Source organism: Pithys albifrons, chromosome 9, assembly GCF_047495875.1.
Source record: "Pithys albifrons albifrons isolate INPA30051 chromosome 9, PitAlb_v1, whole genome shotgun sequence".
Lineage (NCBI taxonomy): Eukaryota > Metazoa > Chordata > Aves > Passeriformes > Thamnophilidae > Pithys > Pithys albifrons.
The window spans coordinates 22,948,326-22,964,456 of NC_092466.1; the positions used below are offsets into that span (position 1 = coordinate 22,948,326).

General features: G+C 37.1%; 1 protein-coding gene across 7 annotated transcripts in view; it reads left to right on the forward strand.

Annotated features, from left to right (window-relative positions):
- The window catches only part of KAT6B (lysine acetyltransferase 6B), a 105,386-nt gene that overhangs the window by 56,096 nt on the left and 33,159 nt on the right, over positions 1 to 16,131 (forward strand). For 5 of the 7 annotated variants that reach the window (XM_071563410.1, XM_071563411.1, XM_071563409.1 and 2 more), the window contains 7 exons: positions 4,240 to 4,355; positions 4,513 to 4,594; positions 5,558 to 5,690; positions 9,606 to 10,522; positions 11,459 to 11,580; positions 13,081 to 13,196; positions 14,093 to 14,234. In XM_071563410.1, the coding sequence (XP_071419511.1) occupies positions 4,240 to 4,355; positions 4,513 to 4,594; positions 5,558 to 5,690; positions 9,606 to 10,522; positions 11,459 to 11,580; positions 13,081 to 13,196; positions 14,093 to 14,234 (1,628 nt within the window). The remainder of the gene's footprint in view (positions 1 to 4,239; positions 4,356 to 4,512; positions 4,595 to 5,557; positions 5,691 to 9,605; positions 10,523 to 11,458; positions 11,581 to 13,080; positions 13,197 to 14,092; positions 14,235 to 16,131) is intronic. The other 2 variants (XM_071563412.1, XM_071563413.1) reach the window with 2 other exon arrangements.

A 16,131-nucleotide genomic window follows, 5' to 3' on the forward strand; every position in this document is an offset into this window, starting at 1 on the left:
TAACATCGATATGTTCTCTCTGCCTCATTAAGACTAAATTATCTTTAATTAGTTCCTTAGATGTATTAGATATAAAGAATGAAATGTTGAGACTGCCAATCAGTTTGCTGGATGGTTAAACTTTAGCTACTGATGCCTAACTAAAATAAAAACCAATCTCAGTGCAATTTATAAATAACAAAACTTCACTCAAGTGGAGTTTTATTGTAATTGGATTTGTAATTTTGCACATTGCAGTGTATCTCAAAGCTGGTCTTGCTGTCTAACAAATAGAAAAGAAATTGCATGTTGTGCACAGCAAGCAAATTGTTCAGTTGATCAGAGATTAAATTGCAGTGCCCACTACTGGCATGTCTGTTCTCCTTTTTTGTTTTTGTATCAAGTTGCTTTTGTTTTTTCAGGTAATGCTTCTGCATTCAGAAAGCAGAAACTATCTGGATATCTGAAAATTTTTGTGGTATTTGGGAGGATAAAGTATTTGGGTAGTGGAAATGAAATGCACTGCTATATCATTTTGCACAGGGCATTTTCTGAAGAAGGGATGTCAGATGTGAGAAAACGAATTCCATTACAAAAGTAGACATAGCTCCTCTTGGGTTTTGTTAGGGTTTTTGTTGGGTTTGGGGTTTTTTTTGCCCCTCCTGGCTTTTCCCTTTCTTTTGATTTTGAAAAATCAATACACTTGATAACTGGAATCAAACTCTACTCCTGTTTTACTGATTAATATGTGAAGAAGCAATTAAAGAGCTGCTGCTGACAGATTTTTATAATGGGAGTAAGGCATAGAAAGAGAAGGGGAAAAAGTTGAGTAACTGCAGGTCTATAATGGATGTTTTTTTAAAGGGAGAAAAGTAGCTCATAGAATACTGTCCCTTTGCATGGTATCGTATCCTGAGAAGGCAGGAAGGTCACTGGTCACAGATGGGTGGGGGTGGCTGGAAAACAGAACAATGCAGACATTGGACTCGCGTCAAGAGGAATATGGACAGAAAGTGTCTGGAAAGAACTGTGAAGAAATTGCTTTCTAATTGAGATTTAGGATATGCTTTAGTAAAATAAAGGAATATAGGAATTGTCTTAATTATTGCTGTCTGAGTAAGGGTGCTGGCTAGTTGGATAAAATGAACTGCTAAGAAACCTGCAGGTGAAAAAACCTGGTACATCCCCAAGGTGGGTACCCTGACCATCTCTGTTCAAGTCACCCTAAATCCCAAAAATGCTCTCTGCCTAAAAAGTTGTCAAACACACGTTGAGGTTTTGAGGATGTTTTTTGTGAATGATGTTGTACATTGGTGCCCACTATTTGTATCAAAGTTAAAAATAACTGACAATACCAGCATAACTAATTTAGCACTGTATTTAATTGTAGTCACTGATCTAATGCTTTTTCTTTTTAAAGACTAGTTGTTTTATCAAGTCCTTTAATGAATAAACAAGGCCCAACTTTGTGAGGAAGAAACAAAAGTGCGCAGGTTAAAGGTGTTGTTGTCAGTCACAAAGGAATGAGATGTTCAGTTTTGACTTCCTGATCACACCTGTATCTGCCACGTCAGTGTATTGCAAATCTTAACCTTTTCTAACAGGGACAGATAAGATTGATTCTGAAGTGTTTAATTTTAAGGTAAGCATTTATGTATTCCTGGTGAAAACAGCCAGTTTCAAAGGTCTAAATTTCCAGTAATCTGCTAAGCTTGTGTGATATATTAAAATATTGGTGCTGCTGAATTTTAAAAGAAAGTCAAGTGATGAAACCAGGAGAAATTACCAGCTGAAACACTTCAAACTGGTGCTGAAAACCTCCTGGCAGATTTATCAGCTTCTGGATATGGAGAAGATAGAGTGGTTTTGATTTCAGTTTAGATTACTTAAAGCTGAAGTACTGCAAATTTTGAAGCTCAAAACATGCTTTCCTTCAACTCTTTCAAATTTAAAGAAACTAGCTGTAAAATAAGTAACTTTGTTTAACTGACTACAGAAATCTGTTAAACTACAAAATCTGTATAACTACTCTGACAGTGGTTAAACAGAATTCCTTTTAAAAGTGAAGCATGTGTTGGTTACCACTTCATGTCTGGTAGGCATTACCCTCTACTTGGTATTTGTATATTTGCACTATGTCAATTTGCATCTAAAAAGAACAGTGTAAGTTTTATCAACTATTATAGAATAATGCCATATGGTATTTTGAAATCTAAAAAATTCTATGCTGTCTCTGCTGGCACATACCTAAAAAGGACAGTGAAAGAACATGGCAAGTGTGTAGTGATGGTTGCCACTTGCACCCTTCCAACTTATAGTTAACTTGTGGCTCAAGGACTTGGAATTGCAGGCAAAATCCTCATATTTAATACCAATGGAGTTTGTTTCTTGAATTTTTGTCCAATAATAAAATCTAGCATTTAAGGATATTAACAAATGTATTAAGTTGTGTAATTGCTAGAAGGAGAAATGGTGTGTTGGTAGATAATGGAGAAATAGCACAGCTACACCTGGTCTTTGCAAGCAGTGGTTACCAACCAGTGAGAATGGATGATTTTTATGTTTAAACTTCTCAGTTATTTATGTAAAACAGAATTAAAATCAGCAGTTTTAACTGCAACTTACTTGCTTCTTGAAATAAATCACTTCTGTGTAGGGTAGATAACTGTAATTAAATATACTTACATGGAGGTGATTGGTTTATGATTACACTTAATGGATTAATATAGTTAACTCATGGTTGATGACATAAATCTTTCTGTGATACTGATTATTAATATCAGCCACTCTAGAGATATTTTTCTTAGTTCTTAGTTAAGTTTTAATGAGGGGAACAGTGTATAATTGAACTCATCTATACAGATACAGTATATTTGTCATGTTCCAGAAAAATAGTTACTTTAGTTGCATACTGAGTTTTAAATTAGTGGATACATCTTAAACTGTATGCTAAGAATCAAATGGTGATGCTTTTTCAATATCTTTGGTTTTGAGACTACTCTTTGAATTCATTATTGATTGCTCTTTACTAATACATTATTTTCCTGCGTTTTATTTTAAGAATATGCAAAATCCAAGTTGTCTTTCAAAGTTTAACAAAAAGTGCGTTGAGCCTTGGGTACATGGAATAAAAGGAATTGAAATCTAAAATTTGCACTTAAGTGGCTTTTGCATGCCATTGATTGTCTTTGCCATTCATGCCTCAGTCCATTAGAAGACAAAAGTAGTAAATGCTCTTGGATTAGACTGCCTTCTTGTTTGTGGTGTTTAGCTCAATTGTGGACTGAGAAACAGTCGATGGAGAAAGTCTGAATCACTGACTGGGCCATTACCTAGAACAGAGTGTGAATCCCAGTCCTGACAGGGAGAAGAAAGGGCAGTTCATGTGCCCCCCATCTCTGCAGCCATCTCTGAGTGCAGTGTGGCTTCAGGGGTTCTGCCTCTCTGTCAGCTTGTGGTTTGATGTTCCTGATAATCTCTGAATATAATACTGTCAAAAAGTGTTTCCCTGGAAAGGTTTATCCCTCTATTTAGCAATGCTTTTATCTTTTCTGGATTAAGGGCACACTGTTGGGGTTGTTGAAGACATGAGAAAAAGGCTGCCAGTATTGCCTAAGGTGTTGTACGTGTTCAGTTGTCTGGTATCTTCTGTTAATTGGAAAAGTTATGTAGGCCTTCAAGGCTACTGTGAAAAGAGGATTGTCCTGCCGAGGAATAAAATACAGGTTTTTGGAGATGGTAGTTCAGCCATTCTGTGTTCCTCCCCCCACCCCAATTTTTAAACTTCCATTGCATTTATTATGTCACTTGCCAGATTTACTCCTTTCCCTACCTCTTGCCCCAAAATTGTTCTTTGTGTATAACTAAGTAAGAAGTTGGAATGAAAAATGCATATAGTTTGACTATTAAGTTTCTCTGGGAGATACTTAGTATATTTGGAAAAAAATTTTTTTTAGAACCAATGGCAGTTTAATATGCTATGGAAATAACGTAGTGAAAATAAAAATTCAGTTTTAGGTCCTTGTGTAGGCCATTCACAGGTGTCAGTTACAGCAGAAGTCAGTTTTCTACCTATCTTCATCAATGAGTTTCATGGCAGTTATTCTGTATCTTTATATGGAGTAGGTGAGTTAATTAATGTGTTGCAAAATTCTGAAAGCAGCTGGTGCTTGCAGTGTTCTGATGCTGCTGGCTACATTATGATGACCTTAAAAATTAATCTAACCAATCTTAAATCTCAAACATTTTGGTGTTTTTTAGGACATCCATCATGTTTGAAATTCTGTCCTGAGTTAACAACAAATGTGAAGGCCTTGAGATGGCAGTGTATTGAATGCAAGACGTGCAGTGCGTGTCGGATCCAAGGCAAAAATGCAGTAAGTTAGACTTGAGTGTTACCTGATTTTTCTTTGTTTATTGTAGCTTTATAATTAGCACATGTACAAATACAAATAATTGACGAACAACTTCAAGCAATGCTGTATTAAATCTTTCTTTCCTCTTCTCCATCTCCTCATCCCTGCCCCCCTTCAGGATAACATGCTTTTTTGCGACTCCTGCGATAGAGGGTTCCACATGGAGTGCTGTGACCCACCACTATCCCGAATGCCAAAAGGTGATCATAAAATTCCTTTCTGTGAAAATACTTCCATTTGCAGTCTGTTCTTTCATTAAGTGACCAAGACCTCTTGAGCATGCTAATTTGTTTTTTTAATGATGAATAGTATGATTTCATTCATCTCAAAACCAGTTTTATTTGTCATTATGTGAGGGTTTTTTTTCTCAGGAAAATAATAAAGGTGTGCATCTAGTTGACCAGATAAATTCACTGTGTTAATGAGTTTGTTGGGCAGTTTATTGAAGGTGAAATTTTGGAAAGGCTGTTAAAATGCTTGGAGTATAAACATTGACAAAGAAATCCTTAGAGCAGGTGGAAGGAGACTATTCTTCATACCTTTTGTAAGAGTAATTGAAAAACAGACAACCCAACCCCCCCCAACATTTGTTTTCAGGTCCTCTAATCTTTAGATTTCTGATATGCAACATCTCACTTTTGCTCTCAGATCTTTATGGCTTTGCCTATTAAATCTTAAAGTTACACTAAAGACTTTTTTCAGTTCTTCCCCTCCCATACCATAGTGTTTAGACATGGTCATCTAATGTTGAAAGCATGCTAAATTCAAGTTGTTGTAGATTAAAACCAACATACCCATGTGTGATCTGATGTATTCTTTAGCACACTCTGCCCTAGACTGCTTTGTAACACATGTAATTTTTTTCCCCAGTCTTAATTGTTTTTGAAGATCTAGTTTAAAAAGGGGCAAGCTAGAACATACGCTCATAATCTTTTCTGTGATCCTTGTTTCCTCTTGTTTTGCCCTTTCCATGAACACTTTGCTCTTAAACATTTCAAAGTATAGGTAGAAGTGAATCACTTTTTTGGTCCATTTCCCCTTCTCTCTGTCCTGTTCTAGAGATCATTTGCTGACCTTGTATATACTTGGCATGTATCTTGGTAGACACCTGCAGTATAGATTAGATAAACTGTGTACAACTAAACTCTTTTTCCTTTACGTAGGGATGTGGATTTGCCAGGTCTGTAGACCAAAGAAGAAAGGGAGAAAGCTGCTTCATGAGAAAGCTGCCCAAATAAGACGACGATATGCAAAACCTATTGGACGACCGAAAAATAAACTAAAGCAACGAATGTTGTAGGTTTCTCTTGGGTTTTATTTCTTTAAATGTTTCTGAGAATGTAGTCAGATAAGAGTTGATACAGGTTTAAGTACAGTTTTTGACTGTATTTCAAGCTGGGCAAAATGGTTGACGAGTGATTTAATATATGTCTTTCAGGCCAATGGCCACTAACTTCTAAATTATAGGAGGTGCTTTTTGTGTCATGTCAGAAGGTGATAAAAAACTTCCTGTAACTTATATTTCAGATCCCATAAATTTTTATCAAAAACTGCACTGATCACAGATGAAAATAGACTTCTGTATGATAATATATGCCTCAGCTATCTTTTAAGTGTAGCTTCAAATAATTGAAGGATGCACAGAATCTACACTAAGTGGATAATAATTAACTACTTAGATACAACTTTAGGAGATTGTTCTGCTCAAAGACCTGTTCAAAAGTTGTGTAAAAATTACTTTAATATCAGCTCCCAAAACCCATTCCGAGAAGCAAACTATGCAAGTACTACAGAAGTTCTGGTTTCAGTGGTGCTCTGGAAAAAGGTGATTACTTGAATTCTGCTCTTAAGCTGCCAGTGGTTACTAGGAAAAGAGGTTGAAATTCCTCTTGCTTCTGAGGACTGTGTTTGTGTAACACAAGAGTGTGCTGTAATTTTTTTATCATTTGTCTTTACAGGAAACATTGTAGTTGGACATTTTAAGGCTTAGTTGGAGGATTTGTTTAAGTAGCATTCAAATGCTGAGTTGACATTACACTGAGTGTTAAACAGGAACAGGTTCTGTGTCAACTGTGTGGCATGTTGCCCTCTATCACATGTTCTTATCCACATATACCTTTCTTTCTCCCTATTGAACTATTATTTAACTGTTTGGCTGTGTCAACTCAGCAGCTGAAAAGCTTTCAGACTCCATGAACTACTCATTCTGTCATGTGATCGTTACCCAGCCATTTTCCTCTATAGTCTACAAGCCTGTCTCATATTATTCAGAGTTGCATGGTAGTGGCTGTAAAACTTTACATTTTGCAAAATAAAGATTTTTTTAAGCCAGTGGAGCATATATGTGAAAATAGAAAGGAAAGTATTCACACTACAGTACACTAGTCTGGTTGATGTACTTGGTGCTGTGCAGCTTGCTGTATTCTCTTTTCCTTTGCTCTCTGCCATGATCTTTTATCTTGCCTTTTTGGTCCTTGTGCTGAAGTTCAGAATATGTTGCTCTAGGAAAGCAGAGCAGGACAAGGTTTAGCACTACATGAATGTAAAAGATGAAGTTGTACTGGCTCATGAGAGCATGCTGTTAAAGAAAGAGTGGGTGAAACACTACTTTACTTCTCCATTCTCCTCCTGAATAAATAGCTTAGGAAGGGTCCTTGAAATGTCTACATATTATCATGTACACAATAAAAACATTTCCTATGTCTCTAGCTATGCCTTGGACTTTAGTTGCACCTCTGGCTTTATCCCTTTGAAAACTCATAAGCCTTCAGCTGGAGGTTCGGATTCTGTTGCGGTTTAGGACTGGTACTCCTGTTTGGTGTTGCCACTGAGACTCTCCAAACCATGTGCTGCTTATTCACTCACCCTCTCCCCTCCCCTGCGGGTGGCTGGAGAAGAGAATTGGAAGCACAAAAGGGAAAGATCATGGGCTGAGATAAAAGCAGTTTACTGGAAACAGCAATGATAAGAGAGGCAGAAGGATTCACATGATTGCTCAGAACCGGTGTTACCCACCACTTCCTCTGCCACACTCACTTGAAGAGACTCCCTTTCCTTCCCCCTGCCCTGGTGTAGAACAACCTCCAGGTCCTGGCCATGCCCCCTCCTGACTAATGCAGAAATGAACCCTGTACTGGCTGGAACCAGGACAGCTTCTAATCCGGTACTGCCGTCTTAATTCTCTGCAAACATGTCTTTGATTTGGGTTCCCACAGTGGATTTAGCAGTAATGTCCCCCTGATACAGTAATTCTGCTTTTCCTCCTACCTCATAGATACAAAAAAACCAAACAGGGTTGGAAATGTTGTGAGGGTTTTACTGCTACATTTTACTGTTGAGATTCTGAGCTACAGCTTTTAAAGTAAAAATCATGCTGAAGGATGCAGGAGTTGTTTTAGTATTCGATTATGAATATTTTCATAAAGTTTTTTTTGTAGCATGTGAGCATGTTAGAGGAGTATTTGGAGAGCTCTTTGTAAAACAAATACATGCAATACTGTGAACACATTTCTCTTCAGTGTTTAATATGTGTATATAAACAAAGTAATCTTGTTTTGGAAAAATAGTGGTTAAGAGACAGTATAAGAGAAGACTTTTCTTCATGAAATCCTCTTTAAAAGTGATTGTAGGTTATAGAGGACATCAGTGTAATATATAAAAAGTGTGTGGTCACATGAAATACAGGAAGGTTAGCCAGTGCTACTTAGTTCTTGTCTAGTACAAAGAAAATCTGTCCAGTAGTACTGGAATAATATTTTGCCTGTTGACCATCTGTAGGAAGCCCTTCATAGGCAAATTACTGTGTAAGATTAACTTAAACCAGGTGTGTGCTGGCCTCTGGCACCACTGATGTTTGCCACATCTGGTAGTGAAAATAGGTCTTGTGATAGACATAAGCTTATGACACCAAAGGATTCAAAAGACTTAGAAGTTCTTAGTTTTGTTGCCTCTTAGGAGCTAACCAAATTTAAGAATGTGTGGGTGGAAAAGGGACTAGTTCTTAAAATGGTGGGCCTTTAGAGTTTAGTAAACCAGATGGCAGCCCTAGGCTGTTGAATCTCTAATTAGAAGTAACCTGTTGCAATTAATTACTTGAGCATCTCAATTAAGAAGGCAAAAATCTGTGGAAGAAAATTTTCTGCTGCAAAGTAAATAAGCTAACTTCAAAGAGCAGGATGGAAAAGGGAATGAAAGAAGGCATGTGATGCAACTATATAGCTTCGTTTGGCTTTGTAATTTGATCATGCGTCCTGATAGCTATTTCTTTTATTGCAGATATTTTTAAATGTTCTGTTTCTGTATGCTAAAATATACTATTCTTCAGTATATCCTTCAGTGTAGTTCTTCTCTTCAGTCATTAGCAATGAGTTAAACCTGTAATTCTGCTGTCACCAATGTTGGCTTTCAGTATGCCTTTTTTATTGCTAGCATTTAAATAAGATTCATCAGTTTTTCTTACTGCTTTTTCTTAACACGTTCTATGTTAGGCCTGATTAGTTCTTGGCTTTTCTATAAACACACCTTCACCAAAGTTTTGCTCTTTCCTTTCTGGCTTTTTTTGCTATTGTTAGAATTTCTAAAGAAAACAGTCTCTTTCTTTGCTTTTGTTGTAATCCTCTTAGTAAACTGCCTGAGTTTGCTTTTGGATCTTTGGTGGTAATTTTTACTACTAATGTTGGCATACATAATCCAACTAGAGTGCAGAAAAAATACCAGTTTCTTGAAAACTGACTGCATTGCTTTAAAGGAGTAATAGACTTTCTCTACAATTTAAGCAAATATAGTCTGATAATTTATTAGCACTGAAAACATTCATCTCCTTTGAGTGTAAAATAAACTCTGTGGTGATGGAGCAGTTATTGTACACACACAATGCATTGATATTTTTCTCCAAAGAAGCACACTTTGGCTATGCCTAAAAGGATGTGGGAAGGCTGTATACTTGGGTGATCTTGCTATGCCAGCTGCTTCCATTTATATATGCTGTGGAATATCTTATAAAGAAGAGAGGGGAGGGGGAATGTAGAGGAAAAGGAAAAAATATAGCTGGATATAATGTCATAGTGTGAAATGCATTTCCAAAGTGTATATGTCTTTAAATTTCTTTAAAGATTTTTAAGTACAGTGGCCTAAGTAAGTTGTATAAACTGTAGGACTATTTGGCAGTAAAGATTTTGAATGCTGATTTTCATTTTTCAAATTTTTGCTTAGGTCTGTAACCAGTGATGAAGGATCCGTGAATGCATTCACAGGAAGGGGGTCACCTGGTAGGGGTCAAAAGACTAAAGTCTGTACCACACCTTCATCTGGTCATGCTGCATCTGTGAAGGATTCAAGCAGCAGATTGCCTGTTACAGACCCCACTCGGCCTGGTGCCACCACCAAAATCACCACCACCTCCACCTACATATCTGCCTCTACACTTAAAGTTAACAAGAAAACCAAAGGGCTCATTGATGGCCTTACTAAGTTCTTTACACCATCACCTGATGGTCGCAGATCACGAGGTGAAATAATAGACTTTTCAAAGCACTATCGTCCAAGGAAAAAGGTCTCTCAGAAACAGTCATGCACTTCTCTTGTGTTGGCCACAGGTACCACACAAAAGCTAAAACCTCCACCTTCTTCACTTCTCCCCTCAAACCCCATCTCTGGTCAGAGCCCCAGTTATCAGAAATCCAGCACTTCGACTTCTAACTCTCCCCAAAGTTCTTCCAGTCAGTCAAGCATACCCTCCTTCAGTAGCCTTCCTAATAGCAGTCAGCTAAAGGGACTCTTTGATGGACTCTCTCATATTTATACCACTCAGGGACAGTCTCGAAAAAAGGGTCACCCAAGCTATGCACCACCCAAGCATTTGTGTAGTAAACCAGAATTATCTTCCACATCAGCATCTAATAGCCATTTCTGTGGAAAGAAAGAGGTTAGGAGCAAGTTTGTTTCTCATGCCTGTGCCTCTGGATGGGGTGTGTCTTTTAAAGCAATTGCTCACCTCAAGAGAACAGCTTTCCTTAAAAAGCACAGGACTCTAGGCAGATTAAAATATAAAGTGACCCCTCAGATGGGGACCCCCACACCAGGGAAGGGGAGCTTGACAGACGGAAGGATTAAACCTGATCAGGATGATGGTAAGCAAAGGTCAAAGTGCCAACCAAACCTGCGTCCCGTCCAAACCCAAAATTCTTATATTGTCACATAGGTCTTAGCTATTTCTCTTGTTCTTACTTCACTTTCATACAAAAGCAACAAAACTTTGACCTTTTATCTAATGCTGACTAAATATCCAAAACATTTTTGGTTTTATTTTTTTTCCTGACTAATACTACACCACCTTTTAATTATTTTTTGCATCTGTAGTGACACTAGGAGCCCCAAATGCCTTCATAATGTTGCTTATGGCTGTGTAGTACCGCATGAGTAGCCAGTTGTCATGCTACTTCCTTGTTCTTCCCCTGCCATTTCTCTGGCAGTAGTGCTGTCATCATGATTGTGTGCTGTCAGTGCTTACAATGGTGGGCATTTCAATTCATTTCCCTCTGCTCCATTGCTTTTTCATGAACAGTTCTATCATACTACAGTCTCCACAACACTTGATCTGTACTGCTGTGAACTACCTTTGTTATAACTACTTTTATTTAAGAAAAAATACATTTAATGTATAATGTTGGAATGTAGGTGTAGCTTAGCATTGATCTCCAACTTTTAAGGGCAACGTTTTTTCTCGTATTTTTACCTTCTAGAGTACACTGGAGTTTTATCAGGTAGCATAGTTCTAGCAATGGAATATACTCCATTTCATGAGGTTCAAAACTAATTTAGTAGAACTGGACTGTAAAGGCTTATTCAGACAGATAAGCATGTACCATAAAACAGCTCATACAGCAGCAAACTACAAAACAAGAAGGGGGGAAAGGTTTCACTTCTGTAATTTAGTAATCCCAAATTTAGTTAAAATAAGTCTTAACAGCCATAGTTACCACAATCCTATTTAGGAGTATGACTTGGGTAAGGTACATGTAACTTTCATGTCTGTGAATAAACTTTTTGCTGGTTTTAAATAACAGATACTGAAATCAAACTAAGCATCAAACAAGAAAATACGGATATATTTCTGTTGGGAAGCAAGGACACTGTTACACAGGAGGATTTGGAAGTATTTAAGCAGGCTCGAGAACTTTCCCTGGAGGTAAGAATCATGTTGCATAAAATGTAGTTATTTCTGTAAATAAAAACTCAGTTAATTTTCATAGTTCGTTCGTCTTCATGTTTAATATATTCCTTTTTATGTAATGTATCATGCTTGCTGTGAATTTTATTTGGGAGACAGTGTATATACAGTTTCATTCTCCTAGACAGGAGACCAGATAGCATGCTGGAATGGGTAATGGGTCAGATGGTAAGTGACACATAGAATAGATTTGGAAAGATATGCTTTAGCATTTTGGACACAGGACTACAGGATTCAGCATAAAGTTTAAAAGTAGCTGACATCCTGGTCAGGATCCTGAGAGGATATCGGTCAGTAAGAATGATGAGTTTCCTCTGCAGATAAAGCAGAAGCTGTGAAAAGTTAGGTCTGTCCCAGAAAATACTGTTAAGTTGAAAACTGGGTTTAAAGAGTTCATAAATTGATTTTACCTGATTACTTACTACACTTCCAGTTTAAGTACTATAGACTTTTTCTTGCAGGGAAAAAACTTGAACTGAATCAGACTAAGGAACCAGACTTCCAGTTTTCTGTGTTCATGAAATGAGTAGCCAGTGTCTTTGAGAACCTGAGTCAGAAGTTTGGTGCATGTAATGTTTCGACTGCTGCTTTCTTAAAATAGCTTCATAAATGACTGTCTTGTACTTTTTCAGTAATGGAATTCACTTAATTTTTTTTTCAGGTTTTAGTGTACAAAAGCTGACATGACTGTCTGTGTGGGTCAATGCAGTGACTTTTTTAGTCTTCATTCAGAGCATGTTAACCAACAAACTCAAATTGAGTTTAAAGATTCACTTTCATTATTAGCTTGTACTTCTATTTGCTCATGGAAATAGTTCCCACCTCTTGCTTTCATTATCTTTCAGATGCAGTCCAAAAACATTAGGTGGTAAGATTTCTAAAATTTGTGGCATTGAAATTGCTTGATCTGCCCCACCTTTCTTACTCTCTTGTTTTTACCAGCCCTTTGGAGTCTAGCAGTCATTTTCTGATCAGCTCAGCTGCAATATGATAGCCGAGATGGGCGTATGTGCTTAGGGTAGTGTTGACTGTATGAGGTAGATTCCAAGGACTCTGAAATGGTTGTGCTGATGCTTTTCTCCCATTGTTTTGACAGAAGGGCAGCTTTGAGTTTGCAGCGGAACAGTAGAGAAGGCCTCACATTAGATGCTGTGGGAGAAGAGAACCTGAGGCTGTTATGCCTCATAATTGGCTGGGCCAAGAATCATTCATTTATATCCACTTGTAAACGCTGATCACTTACCTTTGTGTTTAGTTGTTCAGCACCTAGAAGGAAACTTTAGCTCTTTGTATTTGCTGTTTGCAAACTGTGTCCTCTGTCCAGATTTGAATTAATTAACCATCTGGTTTGAATACTTCAGGTTTCTCATGTCTTCAGTGGATGAAAATTATGATATTTAGCTAAAGTTTCTTTTAGTTTTTCTATAGCTAATATTTTCTTTTTATTGCACCTGATAGAAAATTGGATGTAAAAACACTGGTGAAACAAGTGGGCGATACCCTTCAGTGATTGAGTTTGGAAAATATGAGATCCAGACCTGGTACTCTTCACCTTACCCACAGGAATATGCAAGGTAGCAAGTTGTCAATATTGCATGGTTGGAATTTTTACTGATGTGAAAATTATAATTTATTTCCTTACTCTTTTGTAAGTATTTATAATTTACAACCTTTAAAAGTAGATATGCCTTTGTAATTATAGATGAGAACAAGTATTTGTCTTTTTAGCTAGTTCTAATCAAAGATGCAATAAAAAGACTGTTTTTTTTTTTCTTGTCCTGCATAAACATCTATTTGCAGTGTGTATTGGTGTGGTTTTGTTGGGAGCTTGTTTTTGTTTTGTTGGTTTTGTTTTCATTTATTGTTTTGTTTGTGGTGAGTTTTGTTTGGGGTTTTTTGCTTGGATTTTTTTCCTTAAACCATTGCAGTGAGGTAATATCCAACTTTTGGCCCCTTAGACAAATTAATATAAGAAAAAAGAAAAATAATTTGTTAGCCTTCCCCAGATAAAAAATAAGGAAAATAAAAGGGAAGGAGATCTCCTGTGATCTGCTTTGTGCCTCTTTTATCTTCACTTGGAACAAAAAGGGTGAAATTTGAGGTATTCCTCTGGTGTGCCTACTTTGATGCAGACCACAGCAAAAGCTTAGATGGAATGTGGGAAGGGGGAAGTAACTGGGATCTACTATAGGCTAGACCACAAAACAACTGACCACAGCTCAACTCTGTTGAATTAGCTTCACTGTGACTGATTGGATCTGATCTTTTCTATCTTCTTTTGCTGATGAACAGTGTGTGAATGTTTAATCATTTGCCCTAATGTTATATTTATTTAGTTCCTTATGCTCACACAGCATTTAGTTATGGTACCTTATATTTGAGTGGGGAGGGCTTTTCATTTGTGGTAACTTTTTTGATTACAGAATGTAACAAACTTTTTATATAAAATATTTTTTAAATTTTCTTACAGATTACCAAAGCTTTACCTGTGTGAATTCTGTCTTAAATACATGAAAAGTAAAAACATTTTGTTAAGGCACTCAGAGAAATGTGGCTGGTTTCATCCTCCAGCCAATGAAATCTACAGAAGAAATGACCTTTCAGTATTTGAGGTAGGTTTATCAAAAATGTAAACTTTCTGCAAATAATCAGTTCATAGACATTACAGACCAGTTGTAGAACTAGTGGAAACTTTAACATGCTTAATTACTTCTTTGAAGGTTCTTCTTATACTGCAAAAACAAGTCCATCTTCCCTATTCTGTTCTATGCTTTGGGGCCATGTTCTTTCATGATTTGTACTTCACTTCATGCATTAACCAGCCTCTTAAGATACTTGCAAAGCACTGCTCTCATTGCAGTTCTCTTGGATGGGTTTGCCTTTCCCTTCTCAGCAAAAGTACCTCTTGTGCCCCTTTTATTTCTGGCTCTTTGAGTGTCTTGGTTATAGGGAGAAGGCTAATCATAACAGAGGTGCTCCCAAAGAATTAAAGCAAGCAAAGCAGCTTATTGTGTGTTCTAAAATCACAAATGTAGCTACTAAGTGCTTTTGCCTTCCTTTTGGATGTTTGAGAAACTTGCCCAGAAACATCCTGGCTGGGTAATGGAGGTTCAGGCCAACTTTGGCCAGAGCACACTGCCTCTAATTTATTAAAAAATATATATCCATAAGCTCAATTCTGGGATTACCAATCTAAATTATTCTCTTGGGACATCACCTCTTGTAAGTTTTGAGATTTTATGGATACCCTGGACAATGGAATTCTGTTTGAAATAGCTTAGCTGCAGTTACTAAAACCATACCTTAACCCTCACAGTCCTGTTTCTCAAGCGTTGCTACAGATAACATTAACAGAAAAGACTGCTGGGGTTACTAGGACTTCTTCTGAAACTGCTTCTCAACAGTGTTATTTAGATGTGTATATTGATAATTTCTTTTTAATTGCAGATGTCAGATTCTGCTTTAAACCTGTATTTTCTTATTGTGTAAATGTCTCTTGTGCTTGATCGTTGCCATTATCTGTTCAAACAATGGTAGATGCAGTCTTGAAGTCCTTATTTAAATCAGAACAAGATCTTAGTATTTGGTTCACTTTTTTGTGCTTTTGCTATTAAAAAAAATAGCTATTTGCATCAAGGTTGCTTCTTTCCTGACTTGAACAGTTTTCATAAATATTGTAGATCTTTCAGCAAAAGACTTATGTTGTAAACAGACTTAACTCTTTTCCTGTCAAGAAGTTAAATTGTCCTAGTCAGTCTAAAATAACTTGATTTTCTCTATTAGCAGGTGTTCAGAGCTGTGCAGCATACAATTGGCAAATCATGCTTTCCCATTTATTTTCATTAACTACCACCACCAACATGTGAATAAAAAATGCTTTAAAAAATAATTAAAATACAGGGGATGGGGAGATGGGAAATTGCTGCAAAAAACATGAAAAACAAGATGTGTGCGAAAGCAGTGTCTCGACTCCACTGCTTTTATTCCCTTTCTCTAGTGTAGATGCTTCAGTAAGCACTTAGGTTAAGCCTTCTACAATAAGTGTGATTGGTTTGGGTTTTCTTATTTCAAAGGTTAGTGTCGGTTGCTGCCCTGATTACAGTAGAAAGTTATTAGTTGGTGTCCATCTTCACAAATCCTTTCAAGAATTCTGTGCACTTGTGATTTCCTTTACGCTTTTGTGTTTTTGAGACAAATAGAAATAAGTTTGGCATTTTGTGATTTATGTACCTCTACCCAGAGCATGTTTTCGACAGATTTGAGAGAAGACTTTGACACAGCTTACTGCTGTGCTGCAGCCAGGAAACTTCTGACAGATGCTTCCTTTTGAGCTCCACGCCCCTCTTTTTCCCCCTACTTCTCACATTCAAAGCTGATGAACAAGCTGTGTTTACCCAAAACTTAAGTTTTTTTACGTTTCTGTACAAATGTTCATACTGAAAAAGACAGCTCATGTAATTTGCATTTTCAGGTTTATGGCTTAGCCAGTGGTGATTTTTACTTTCTTAA